At 37.9% G+C, this 14,435-nt stretch overlaps 1 protein-coding gene across 1 annotated transcript in view; it reads right to left on the reverse strand.

Annotated features, from left to right (window-relative positions):
• Positions 1 to 3,838: 3,838 nt before the first annotated feature.
• Positions 3,839 to 14,435, reverse strand: part of RNF4 (ring finger protein 4) — a 31,252-nt gene continuing 20,655 nt past the window's right edge. Inside the window, exons 6-8 of the mRNA XM_065405441.1 lie at positions 10,170 to 10,335; positions 4,713 to 4,761; positions 3,839 to 4,078 (exon numbers count right to left, since the gene is read on the reverse strand). Coding sequence (XP_065261513.1) covers positions 3,929 to 4,078; positions 4,713 to 4,761; positions 10,170 to 10,335 — 365 coding nt within the window. The 3' untranslated portion in view covers positions 3,839 to 3,928. The remainder of the gene's footprint in view (positions 4,079 to 4,712; positions 4,762 to 10,169; positions 10,336 to 14,435) is intronic.

Genomic DNA, 14,435 nt, shown 5'->3' on the forward strand with positions numbered 1-14,435 from the left:
GTGGCATTTCCAGTCCAGACCACCACAAGCTCTCCCAGGTCCCTGATTTGTTGGGGGCTGAAGAAAGCGGACAACCCCTTAGAAGATGGTCAATTATGTAATCAATTCAATTTGAAAGAGATTAAAAGCAAAGTAACTTCTATTGTATAAAATCTAGGACTACCGAAAGAGATTCTCCGTTGCTCATTCCATAAGAGAACACCTGAGATTAAGGAGTGGGGAGGAATGGAGAAAATGCAACTGGAAGATACAGAAAAGCATCAGTCTATTGGAAATAAGGATCAACAGGAAACACACACACTTATTAAGTTTTATTAGCAGTGACTATTTAGTGCAATACATTTACTCACATAGCAGCTGTTCAGGTCCAACACATACCATTTATTTTAAGAATTAATAAGAGCACAAGTAACCCTCTAGTGTAGTGCATGTGCACACGGGCACCATGCTGATGCACATGCTCTGTCAATTGCTAGAGTACATACACATACCTAATTTGCACCGAGAAGTTGCAAAATTGGAGAAAATAGTTTTAAAAAGATTTCAGTTTTAAAGGTGACCAGAGTAACAAAATCAAATAAAGATTTGAGAAGAACAGTTTTGTCTCTGCAGTATTGTGCCCCTTAATTTTGTAAGTTTAGGCAAGAGGGTGTACTTTTGTAGTTAAAAATTCAACCCCCTCATGCATGCCTCTTGTCCTTTCCTTTCTTATCCTCCTCATTCCCTTTTGCTTGACAGTTTGTATTTAAAAATTTACATTGCAAGGTATACATTTCATTATGTATTGAACAGGTAACATCAGCACTGAATTGTTTAGTTATCCTATTAGAGGCTTCCAAGCATTAAAATCTTTTGTATTGTACACTCAAGTACTAGGCAGACTAAGAGAAATGTTGACCAAAAAGTAAAAAAATTGAAACCTTTGGGATTTAGGAATATGCAATCAATTTGGTTCCCACCCACCCCAAATTGAATTATAATACAAGGTGACTAAAATAAATGGAGTACTGCTGATTGGTCAAATTAACAGTTTTATTTCCATCTGTTAAAGAATTATTTGCCTACCAGTAGAGTCTAAAGTAGATCTGACATATAGACATGAATACAAATAAATACAGGAAAATTTGAACTATAGACAAACAAGTGAAAAACATACATTTACATAATCAAAAAAATCTTTATATTATCTATCAGTTCTTGCAAATGTCATGAGCTATGCTGAGCCACTGCCTTTACTGGAAATTAAAATATAGCTATTTCAAGTTTTTTAAAATTATAATGCAACTTTAACATTTGCCATTTTGATATTGAAAGTTTAAAATTTGTTTTCAAGTACACAAAATGTGGCACTTAATAGGGATCACAAAAGTTAAAAAAAAAAAAAAACTTTTGTTGTTGAATATTCTACAGTTTGTTGTATTTAAAGTCCAAGTAGGTTTATATATTGATATGCAAGCTATAAAGAGATATTTACATGGTGGAAACTGTGCAAAAAACACAATTCAAACTAAGGCTAGTACTCAAATTAAAGATGTAGGGACATGCTACTCAACCACAACCCCAGACTTAATCCCTTACATTTATATGCTCTTATTGCCTTCCCTGTACACAGTAATTTAAGTATGATGGCTCAGATATGAGAGCCATTTACCTTAATTTATTTAGAAACTATTGGGAGGTTTTAATAGTCAAGTGTATGTGGCCCTAAATTACTAGACAGCGTCATGGTGGGCTGCTTTTTCTGCATGTGACAGATGCTTCTGAACAATTTTAAGGGAATAAAGTTCTTGCTCAGTTTGTCTTCCAAGACATGCAACAAACAAAAAACCCCCACAGATTTTTCTATAAATAAAAGATACAGAAATTAATTGCACGGTCATGAAAATATTTTAGGAAAGTCTTCATTCAGCACTAGGTTTAAATAATTCAGTGCAAGTGAGAGCAATTACTGGCGATTATATCCTTTTAATATGTAGAGAGTATTGCCAGGGTGCATAGGTTGCAGTACAGCAGGCTTTTCCATGTAACAAACTCTGATTATATAAGGATGAGAGTAGTGCAAGTATTACATGTCTCCAGGGTAAGTCACCATACTGCTACATAAAGACCATATTCTGCACACTGAAGATTCTACAAAACATTGTGTGGTCTTGGATAGACACCTCTTCAAAGTTTAAATGGCTAATTAGATGAGCTTCTTTAATTTAAAACAATCCATTCTCCCACTGATGGAGTAGTAAGATAATATTACTTATTATCTGTGTTAATTACATACCTCTTGAAATTCTGTTTTCGGAAGTCTTGGGGGAGGGGTAAAAAGAAAAATCTGAAAAATGTATTCTAAACAGTCTTCGAAGTAGCTGGCAGTTTATTTTTGTTCATGTTTCACAGACTAACCTCCAGTCTTAAAGATGCCTTGATAGATATTGTTATAATATTGTATTGTATTGTGGAACAAAACATTGGCCCAAGTGTCAGGTATGTACAGAGATCATAGAAAACTGATGTTAACATCTTGCCCACATATAGAAGTATTACAGTTAAATGCATCAATTCACCCAGGCACCATCTCTCCTTGTAATTTTGTGCTGAAATAAAAATTCTATTGTATAGCACTCAGCAGTCAGTCCTGAAAATAAATGGTAAACTGGCTAATGGTGCAGAGTCAGATGCAGCTTTTTGACACAACATGCACCTGACCAAAAACATGTATAGCTCTTTTAAAATAAATAAAAGCTTTATTGCACATTTTAATCCTCAGGACAATGAGTGACCAATTAGACTGCACTCTTTCAGCATTCCTACCCCAACATCATTAATACCAAGCCAGTGATTGAAGCCTAAATTACATATATTTAAGATTAAACATATCAGTGTACTGTTAGCATTGTATATGTCTAAAACCTGTCAGTATAGAAGCAGAATACACAGCAAAGTGAATGTACTGAACTTTAAACATTACACTAAGTATGCTTTAGAGAGGACCAAGATTTGTCTAGTCTGGTATTCAGTTGAGAATAAGGAAAACCTTTTTATAAATAGCATGCCCAGAGAAAAGCATTTATTTACTGCTCAGCTATGATGGTAGGGAAGCACTGAACAGTATTAAAGCAAGAAGTCATCTCACCACAGATTAGGAAACACTTCAATACTGCAATTCAAATCAAGTAATTCTTGGGCCGTTAAGATATACTGGAAATGAAATACTTTCATCATGTGAAAGTTGTAATTTGGCGATCTACTCTAGACCTCATAGAGCCCATAAGTATAGGTCTGCAAGACTTCCAGTTAAAGTAAGGTTAGTGGCTGGCTAACAGCATATTAGTTCAATGCATTACCCTGGTATACAATTTAATATTACATTTAATATTTTGCCTGTCACACAACTCATTCTATTTGGACAAACTGCACTGCAGGTAAAACTACATGCTTCAGCAGCAGAGTGCTCTCCAGTAATTTGCTGCCTGCCACCTGCATCATGATAAGATTAAAATGAAAGCATTTATTCATACTGTAGGCAATGTAACTTGTTTATCTGGGGGGGGGGGGGGGGGGGAGGAGGGGAAGGGAGCACGAGTAATTACAAGCATTTAAGAAATATAAAAAAAAAAAAAAAAAATCCAGAACTCATGTTCAAGCACTTCAAAAGAAGTAGAGGGAAACAGAACATCAGCTGCTTCATTGGTGACACATACCGACCTGTGTTTGCAGACCTTCAAGAACTTTTAACACGAACAAGCTACTTTTGACAGTATGACTGGACCATAAGAAAGCGGTTTAGATATGTACAAGTTAATCCTCCAAAAATCCATTTTACTACAATTGGGTGGGCATACAACCTGTTGCTCCTTTAATCTTCAAGGCATCACAAATGCATGACATTTTCATCAAGATCCAGTTGAGGCTGTCCTGAGAAGAATTCAAGTGCTTATATATAAATTGGATGGTACTGTTTGTGATTGAGTTTTTTCCTACAAGTTGGGCAAGAGTTAGCATTTCTAAGGGAGTCACGGAGGCACTGACTACAGAAGACATGGCCACATTTGGTTGACACGATAAGTCGTCCACTTTGTACAATCTGAAAAAGAAGAAACTATAAAGCTGAAGTCTATGAGAAAGGCTTTGCACAAGAGCAATATTGGATTACATAACACAACTGTGTAAGAGCAAATCTTTGCAATCCATAATATTCGGTGACTTTAGCGCTGTTTATTCAAGACTTAACATGGAAACATGTATTGTCATCAGCTGGCTCTTAACAAATATACTGCCAGATATGATGTTTTTATGATATATGGCTCAACGTATCATATTTCAATTACCATTTAAATACTTGCAAAATTTATCAATTCAGAGTCTTAGTCACTAGGAGCAGTCAGTGAGGTGACAAACATGCTACTAAACAACAGGACAACTTGAGAATGGAAGAGTCTACTAATGCAGTTAGTAAAGGAATATTAGAAACTGAAATATGCTACATTATCATAATTACTTTATTCTTCTATTAAGGAAACGGAATATCTAAAAAAGCTCCTGGAGAAGATGCTATCACCCTTATGCACTGACTTAAAAACTAAGATTTTCTCTAATGTGTACAATAGGTTGACTCTCCAAATACAACTAGCTAACAAGTGTAGTGATTCTGTACCTCACATTTTAATTTTTCCTTCAGTGGAACAAAAAAATATTGTAGACAAGGTGTAGATTCTTACCTCTGAGTATCCATCCATGCAAATTGGACAACTAACGGTACCTGAAGGCCTAAAAAACCCCCAAAACAATATGTTAGTTCCATTATGCACTGGAAACTTCAGACAATAATATCTGGTTATTTTGTGTCCTTGTGTTTGCCTCAAACAAGAACCTCTTCTCCTCAAGAAACTAGGCTTTAGGCCAACTTCTATTATACTGAATCAAATGCTCACCTGGGGCATGCTCATGTTAGACTCTCAATTTGTTACATTAATGAGATTAGGGTCTCCTACACCTCATAGGAGAAGGCCCTTATTTTCATTCATCCTTTTCATGTTTACCATTTCTTCCCCCTCATCCCCACTGTAATTGTCCTAATAACAAAGAAGTAACTTTTGAAAATAGTGGTAATTTACAGCACTGTACAGGTTACATGTAGCATATAGAAGGGTAAGGCAGTCTCCAGAAGCTTTTTGGAACAGAGTTCACAATTCTAAGAACTAGCTGTTCCTTGCAGAAGCACATTGTAACAGGTTAACTGAACTACTCCAAGTTCTTTCATTTTAGAACAGCACGCAAACATTTCAACTCCAAATCCCTCTCCTGGCTGAGGCTCATCACATCATCTCATATACCAAGCAACAAAACCACATAAACTATTAGATAAGAAGTAAATAAGCAAAGAGAAGGGGGCTGGAGAGAGGATGGGCGCTCATGAACTTACTGAGTATGAATTGAGTGATCATGGAGAGCACAATGAAGCCTGCTTGAAAATTTTATTTATTGTTTATTTTAAGCTCTGTTGAGTTTCCCTTTAACATTCTCCACTGCAGATATTTTCACCAGTGGCTGGACTGCTGAAGTTGATGGCAGTGATAACATGCTAGAATACAGGCACATATTGGAGTGTAACACCACTCAAGGTGGATAAAAATTGATTTTAAAAAATGGATTTTTTAAAATTTAAACACTGGTATATTTTTAAAAACAAACCTATTTAAAATTAAATTTGAAATGAATACAACCTATGTTAAGGCCTAAACTTCTTAGAATCATTTATATTAAATGCAAAAATTAATATTAAGCAGTACGTTTCTTGCCAAGTTTTAAAGGAAGTTAACCACTGCACTGGTGGAAGCTACTGGCTAAACATCTGAAATCAGTGTTTGTTGAAGTGCTAAGCCAGCTTTTGACAGCACTTAGTCTCTCTGCACTTGCAGAAGAGGTTGTTTTTGTCATTTCAGTTTATTCAACTAGTTCACTTTAGTGACTAATTCATTCAAAGTTCAGAAAGCAATTGGGAGTGGTAAGAGCAGGAAATCTTGTTTTCTTCTTCCAATCTTCGAATAAAAAGTATGTGTGAGAGGAGGCTTCTACTAGTTCTAAAAAAAAAAAAAAAAAAAAATCTTCCAGGACATGGTGACCAGAAACAATCCATTCATTTCATCAACTACAGACACATACTTCCCCTTTGTTTAAATTAACGTTTCTCTTATGTCACGTAATTTAACAAACATTTAAAATGCTGTTTTTGTGCATTCTGAATTGTGTTTGAATTTCCATCCAGAGATGGACACAAATCACAAGTTAAAAAAAAAAAAAAAACCAAACAAAAAAAAAACCCCACAACACCTAGTAAATTAGACATCATTCACCATTTTCTAACAAAAAAAAAAAAGGTAAAAATAGAGAATCTGTATAAAAGTAGAGTTAAGCTATAATTACTTAAATAAACATGCATACAGTATTTCCTCTGGGTAAGCAAAAAGAAAAACCAAATTTAGTATCAAGGCTATATTTCATTTCAAATAATATTTTAATGGTTACCAACTAATGAGAAAAAAAAAAGCAAGCACAAAGTACAAGTGCAAAACACAATTACAATAGATTTAAAATCAAGCCTTCCTACTCACTGATATAAATCACTGATTTTAATCATGATTCATATCAATCCATCCTGACCACACTCCAGGACCATTTATGTCATTCGTACCCAGCTTCATAGAAGATTGATAGCTCTAGGGATGGCAGAACACAGAAGCATTTAGATGTGCACTCTCATGTCCATTATATTTAGCAATTTCAGATCTACACTTAGACACAAGATGGTCGGTTTCAAGTAAGCCATATTATTGTCTTGCATAGGAGATTTTTAAAAAGTGATCCAAAATAAACTGGGAAAATAAGTTAAAATAAAAGATGGACAATTTCTGATTAATACCAATATTCTGTCCTAGGAAGGGATTTCCCCCTACGCTACTGACCCCTGTATATTGCTACAGCAGTGCATAGGGCTTTAGAAGTGCATCATGTGGGGTAGGAGGGAATTGTCCAGGCACAGGCACTATGTACAACAACCACAGGCTGCCCTACTCAGCCTCCCAGCAAGTCCCAGAAAAGAGGCTATGGCAGGGGCAGGAGGAGGAGGAATGGCAGGGATGGGGTGATGAAGTTCCCAGGGCAAAAGAAGTATGCTGCGCCTTTTGCAAGTTATTCTCATCACAATTCATCTCGCTTTATATATGCGAGTCCTCAGCCACCAAAGTGTATATGGCTATAAGCTACCTGAGAGGTAGGTAGAACAGTGGATTTGTATATTAGCATTTAAACTCTATGACTCAAGACAAAAGTTAGCCTGATCATTGCTTAATGGAATAAGACCATGAAACTATCTACTATCCCAAATAATGTCTGGTGACCAACAGATTCCAGTAGTTGGGGGAGCCAGATTTTTAGGTCAGAAGTGACCTTTTGGCATTTTTAAAAGTTTGCACAATGGTTACTCGCAGCCAGTGTAGTTTCCCCCTTGCTTTAGTGAGCACTGAATTCACATCACACACAAAGCTACATGCTGATCCTCAGAAAGTTTGAATCACTTCATTGGCAGTGTTCAGACACATCTAACACTATCATTCCTTCAGGGTTAATTTGAGGGGGCTGCCCAATCAGCTTCCTGCCTAATAATTGTACCACTTGAGCTCAGACCTATTATGTGCTGCCTGAGCTATTGCTTTCAAACAGAGTTTTTAGACTTCAAGCTATTTTATGCCTCTTTTCAGCCTCTGACCTACAGCTTCCACCTGCAGATCTCTGTGCCAGAGAAGAAGTGTTAAAAGCAGTAATATGCAGATTAGATATTTATATAGGTGAGGGGAAAGGAAGAAATGTGTAATACAGAATTGAAGACTACACTAGATTTAGTAGAATAACTGAATGCTGGAATATTCCTTCTACATGAAAATGTTGTGCCTGAATTTGGTGACTGGGAGTTTCTAGAATTTGAAGTCCACAACAAAAAGATTGGCCATCCTACCTGGCAAGTTTAGCGAAGAGAGCTCTCAGAGAAAAAAGTTGAAAGGTTTTCCCCAAAAGTAGTTTTCAAAGTCAGAGGGATCCCTAGAGAGAGGGATCACATGAAGATGGCTAGCTAGCTCAATTATAAAAAAATATTAAATGTGTCTCTGTAGGTTTTAAATTTAGAACGATCAGGGGAAGACAAGAGAGGGCTGCTTAATCTTGAAATCATCTGGCACCCTCATTCTCCTCTTATCCCCTTCTTTTGGGAATCAGTAGGCATTAGTTCTTGAAGGGACTAAAATTTAAAAAGTTCTGCAGGATGAAGGATCCTTTTTGCATTTGTGGACATGGAAAGAAAGATTTATTTTCAAATAATATGGAAAGCCTGTGATAGTGTAATTATATTTCTATTATACACTGAAGTTTGTATTATAATCTTGGCATATTCTAATCAAAGAAAGGAGGAAAGTGACTACAGCTAAACTGTATTTCATTAATTATTGAACATTAGCTTAATTCAGCAATTCAAATTGGGATTCTGATGGTAGACCGATGACTAGATTCAGTCTCAGGGCTGTAATTACATCACATGATTCTACTGATAAACTATGTGTACCCTTTGGGAACATATTCCTTGTTTTACCCCAAGGTAAATGTATAGGTAATCATTGTATGAATTACGCTTGTACATGGGTACTTAAAGAACTAGCTGAAGCAATCTCATGGAGAATGGGCGAGGTCCCAGAAGGTGGGAGAAGGAAAATATAGTATCTAACTTTAAAAAAAAAAAAAAAAAAAAAAAAAAAAAAAAAGGGACCTGCGGAGTTATAGCCCAGTCAGCCTAACCTCGGTATTTGGAAAGATACTGGAACAAAGGAAACAATCTATTTATAAACACCCGGAGGATAATAGGGTTATAAGAATAGCCAGCATGGATTTGTCAAGCACAAATCATGCCAAACCAACCTATTTTCCTTCTATGACAGGTCTAGTGGATATGATGAAGCAGTTTAAGTGACGCATCTTGATATTCGTAAGGCTTTTGTTACAGTCCCACATGACAGTCTCATAAGCAAACTAGAGAAATGTGATCTACGTGAAATTATTATAAGGTGGGTGCACAATGGCTGAAAGACCATACTCAGTAGTTATCAATAGTTTGCTGTCAGACTAGGAGGGTGTATCTAGTGGGGTTAGTCTTGAGAGCAGAACTATTCAATATTTTCATTAATGACTTGGATAATGGAGTGGCGAGTATACTTATAAAATTTGCTTATGATGCCAAGCTGGGAGGGGTTGCAAGCACTTGGGAGAACAGGATTAGCGGGCAAAATGACCGTGACAAATTGAACAACTAGTCTGAAATCAACATAATGAAATTCAATAAAGATATGAACCAAATACTACAATTAGGAAGGAGAAATCAAACACACAGCTACAAAATGGGGAATAACTGGCTACATGGTAGTACTGCAGAAAAGGTCTGGGGTTTATAGTGGATTACAAATTGAATGAGCAACAATGTGATGCAGTTGAAAAAAGGCTAATATTCTGGGTTGTATTAACAGAACTGTTATAGGTAAGACATGGGATGCAACAGTCCCACTCTATTCAGCACAGCTGAGGCCTAAAATGGGAGTACTGTATCTAGTTTTGGCCACCATACTTGACAAAGATGAGGAGAAATTGGAGGGAGTTCAGAGGAGAGCTATAAAAATGATAAAAGGTTTAGAAGAAAAATCTTGGTGGGTATTCTCACTTCCTGTAGGACACCAGTGAAAATAGTTACCTACCTCACTGTGGTCCTTGAGCTTTGTATGAAAGAACAATGCTGTAAGTTACAATTTGTGGCTTTTGATTAGCATTTCCTCTTGCCACGTCTCTGAATTGTGTCTTCAGTTGACTTTTAATCCAAAAAATAAACCAGATATCGTCTCAATATTTAAATATATTGTTCCATTTTTTCCTTATTTCAATAGCAGCTTTAATATTCCCATTCTCTCATAAAAGGAGAAGATATGAAGCTTTATAATAGGTTAACAGAGTCAAAAAGGAGATTCTAAGCCACATACAGGATGCCACTTCACTCCTCCTTTTCAGTATGACAAGGTTTTTGATTTTTTTTTTACATATAAATATTACATTTTACATGTCAACAGGAAGTTGCATAGGGTACATACCTTGAACTTGCAGTTTCATCCTCCAGTGTTTCTAAATCTCCAGACACCTTGTTTGTTACGTATACATCATTATCTCTTGATTCATCTTCATCATCACTACTTAATACACAGCTGTCAGATTGCTGTTGGCTTCTTAACCCAAGATTTCTCCGCTGACGTTGATTCTCTACAATTTAATTTTGTTAAATTAGGTGTATTTCCAGGATTTTATAACGTTATTTCTGCAATGTATTAAATATGCACTGTTATATGACTATTTAAATGGACAAATCTGTATTTAGTTTAACTATTTAAAAGCAAGTTTACTTGTGAAACTTAACACTTCCAACTACCCCAAAAAATACAGAATTGTATATTAAAACAGAAATTAGCCTAATTGCTAATTTGCTCTTATTCCCACTAGAAGAACAGATACGACTCTTAAGCCTTTTCTACATCGGTAGATTTACCTTCACAATTATGCCAGTACTAATGTAGTTATACCAATGTATTATGCAGCTAAATTTCCACATATGGACAAGTCCTTAGATATGGCATCCTGTCACACACGTGAGCAGTTACTGTAAATAAATTAAAGTGTTCTGGGGGAAGAGGCAGGGGCTAACTTTACAACTATCACAGCAAAGTAAGGGATAAGTAATAAAAGAGCTTGGATAGCAGCATGCAGGCGGCTTTTTAAAAAATAGGATAACAAATTAGGAGTGGATGATAACCTTGCCAATTATATAAACTGCCTAAATCTAGGCTATTGACTCCAGTATTCAGTTGCAGCTCTTAAGGATTATCCATATGCACCACAGAGCCTTATTCATGTTACAGAGTTTTTTGCGAGTAATGATGTTGCCTAATGCTTTCCTTTATAGATCTTATTTTCAGTTGTTTAACTAACAAACTAACCATTTGGGCTGAATTTCCCCATTCCATGCGTCTGATTCTGGATGAATATTTTAGAAAATTTCACCAAAACAGTTTGACTATTTCTGAGAACCAGTTAGGGAACAGTATATCTTAAAGATTTAAAAAAATTTTTTTACACAGTTTCACTGAGAAACTCTATTGCCTTCATGCTTTGGAGCAGGGTACTGACATTTCACTGTGGGAGGGTATGTGTGTGTGTTTGGTCACTGGTGTCAGCAATTTGGCTTTTGCAGCTCAATGAAAAAAAATACATCCAAGTTTGTCCAATTTATAAACTTCTGAAAAAGTCTGTTTGTACATGCTTAGCAGAAGCTTGTTAGAGTTGGTACTGGAACTCTCAGAAGTTTCCATTTAAACTAACCATACTTCATGAATAAGGCTTATGAGTTTGTCACAGATTCCATGACCTCCGTGACTTCTGCAGCAGCAGATGCAGCTGGCCCGGGGCTGTCTGAGCAGCTCTGGCAGCCCCCGGGCCAGCCGCACCAGCCGCTACTGGGGCAGTCTCAGGCCACTGCGACACACCCACCCCCCCCCGCAGCAGGAGTTTCAATGTGAGAAGGGGCTCAGGGATGTGGGATGAGCCATGGGAGGGGGTGAGGGCTCTGGGCAGCACTTACCTTGGGGACCTCCCCAGAAGCGACGACATATCCCTCCCTCAGCTCCTAGCGCCGCATGCTGCGTCCACCCACATGCACCGCCCCCGCAGCTCCCATTGGTCATGGTTCCCGGCCAATGGGAGCTGTGGAGCTGGCACTTGGGGAAGGGGCAGCATGCGGATCTAGGAGCTGAGGGGAGGGACATGTTGCTGCTTCCGGGGAGCTGCGAGGAGCCGGGTAGGGAGTCTGCCATCCCTATCACCCCCCACCTCCCACCAGGGGTCCCGCCCGCTCCCCAACACACCCACAGCACCCCCTGGGTCACCCCAGGAGCACCCATGGCACACCCTAGGCTGCCCCCAAGATTTAGTCAGGGGTATATGGTACAAGTCATGAACAGGTCATGGGCCATGAATGTTTGTTTACTGCCCATGACCTCTCCATGACTTGTACTAAAAATACCCGTGACTAAAATGTAGGCTTCTTCATGATCACACAGCTCAAATGTGCTGACAACTTCCCATAAAGCCATCTGCAGTTATCTCAGTTGCAAAATTCTGTATTGTGGATCTAAAGGGTCCTATCCTGCTAATGAGGCAGTTAGGGACCATACTGGTCCCTAAAAATGGAATTTTCTTGTTTGCGTTTTAAAATGTAGAAAATGATATAAAAACATGTCAAAGTCAAGTGCTTAATAGTTAGGAAATGCCAGAATAAAGGTGTAACCTTAATTCGGTCCCCTTCTGTGCACGCATTATGATGCGGTCTTTATTATGATCACACACTTTTTCCATAGGATGTCTGCCTCAGTCAGTGCACAGGAAAGACTGTGCTCAACAGAATGAGCAGCTATTCAATATTTATTTTTACATGCATCATAACACATCTTATTTATGACCCCCCCTTCAGATCTTGCCCTAGATACAAAATGCTAAATTTCGTCATGACCTTTTTCCATGACGCTCATCACTGTAGTATCTGTGTACTTCACAAATGTTAATGAATTTGTCTTCACCACACCCATGAGGTAAAATGGTATTATTGGCCCTATTTAACAGGAACCAAGGCAAAGAGAAATTAAGCTCAAGAGCATCCACTAATTTTGGATAAGGACGGCCATACTGGGTCAGACAAAAAGGTCCATCTAGCCCAGTAGCCCTTTTCTGAACCTTTTCCAAAATCAATATATCTTTTTTGAAATGGGGTGACCACATCTGCACACAGTATTCAACATGGGGGTTTACCATGGATTTATATAGAAGCAATATAATATTTTGTCTTATTATCTATCCCTTTCCTAATGATTCCCAACATTCCGTTTGCTTTTTTGACTGCCACTGCACATTGAGTGGATATTTTCAGAGAACTATCCACAATGACTCCAAGATCTGTTTCTTGAGTGGTAACAGCTAATTTAGACCCCATCATTTTGTATGTATAGTTGGGATTATGTTTTCCAATGTGCATTACTTTGCATTTATCAACATTAAATTTCATCTGCCATTTTGTTGCCCAGTCACCCAGTTTTGAGAGATCCTTTTGTAGCTCTTTGCAGTCTGCCTGGGACTTAACTATCTTGACCAGTTTTGTATTATCTGCAAATTTTGCCAACTCACTGTTTACCCCTTTTTCCAGCAACGAAGAGTCCTGTAGCACCTTATAGACTAACAAATGTATTGAAGCATAAGCTTTCGTGGGTGAATACCCACTTCGTCAGACCCACATGCGTCTGAAGAAGTGGGTATTCACCCACGAAAGCTTGTGCTCCAATACATTTGTTAGTCTATAAGGTGCTACAGGACTCTTTGTTGCTTTTTACAGATCCAGACTAACACGGCTACCCCTCTGATACTTGACACCCTTTTTCCAGATCATTTATGAATATGTTGAATACGACTGGGCTCAGTACAAACCCCTGAGGGACACCACTATTTACGTCTCTCCATTCTGAAAACTGACCATTTATTCCTACCCTTTGTTTATCATCTTTTAACCAGTTACCAATCCATGAAAGGACCTCCCCTCTTATCCCATGACTGCTTACTTTGCTTAAGAGCCTTTGGTGAAGGACCCTGTCAAAGGCTTTCTGAAAATCCAAGTATACTATATCCACTGGATCCCCCTTGTCCACATGCTTGTTGACCCCCTCAAAGAATTCTAGTAGATTGGTGAGGCATGATTTCCCTTTACAAAAACCATGTTGACTCTTCCCCAACAAATTATGTTCATCTATATATCTAACAACACTGTTCTTTACTATAGTTTCAACCAGTTTGCCCGGTACTGAAGTCAGGCTTACCGGCCTGTAATTGCCAGGATTACCTCTGGAGCCCTTTTTAAAAATTGGCGTCACATTAGCTATCCTCCAGTCATCTGGTACAGAAGCAGGATTTAAATGACAGGTTACAGACTACAGTTAGTAGTCCTGCAATTTCACATTTGAGTTCCTTCAGAACCCTTGGGTGAATATCATCTGGTCCTAGTGACTTCTTATTGTTAAATTTATCAATTTGTTCCAAAACCTTCTCTAATGACACCTCAATCTGGGACAGTTCCTCAGATTTGTCACCTAAAAAGAACAGCTTAGGTTTGGGAATCTCCCTCACAACCTCAATTGTGAAAACCAATGCAAAGAAGTCATTTAGTTTCTCCTCAGTGGTCTTATTGTCCTTGTGTGCTCCTTTAGCATCTTGATTGTCCAGAGGACCCACTAGTTGTTTAGCAGGCTTCCTGCTTCTGATGTACTTAA

Source organism: Emys orbicularis, chromosome 5 (assembly GCF_028017835.1).
Source record: "Emys orbicularis isolate rEmyOrb1 chromosome 5, rEmyOrb1.hap1, whole genome shotgun sequence".
NCBI lineage: Eukaryota > Metazoa > Chordata > Testudines > Emydidae > Emys > Emys orbicularis.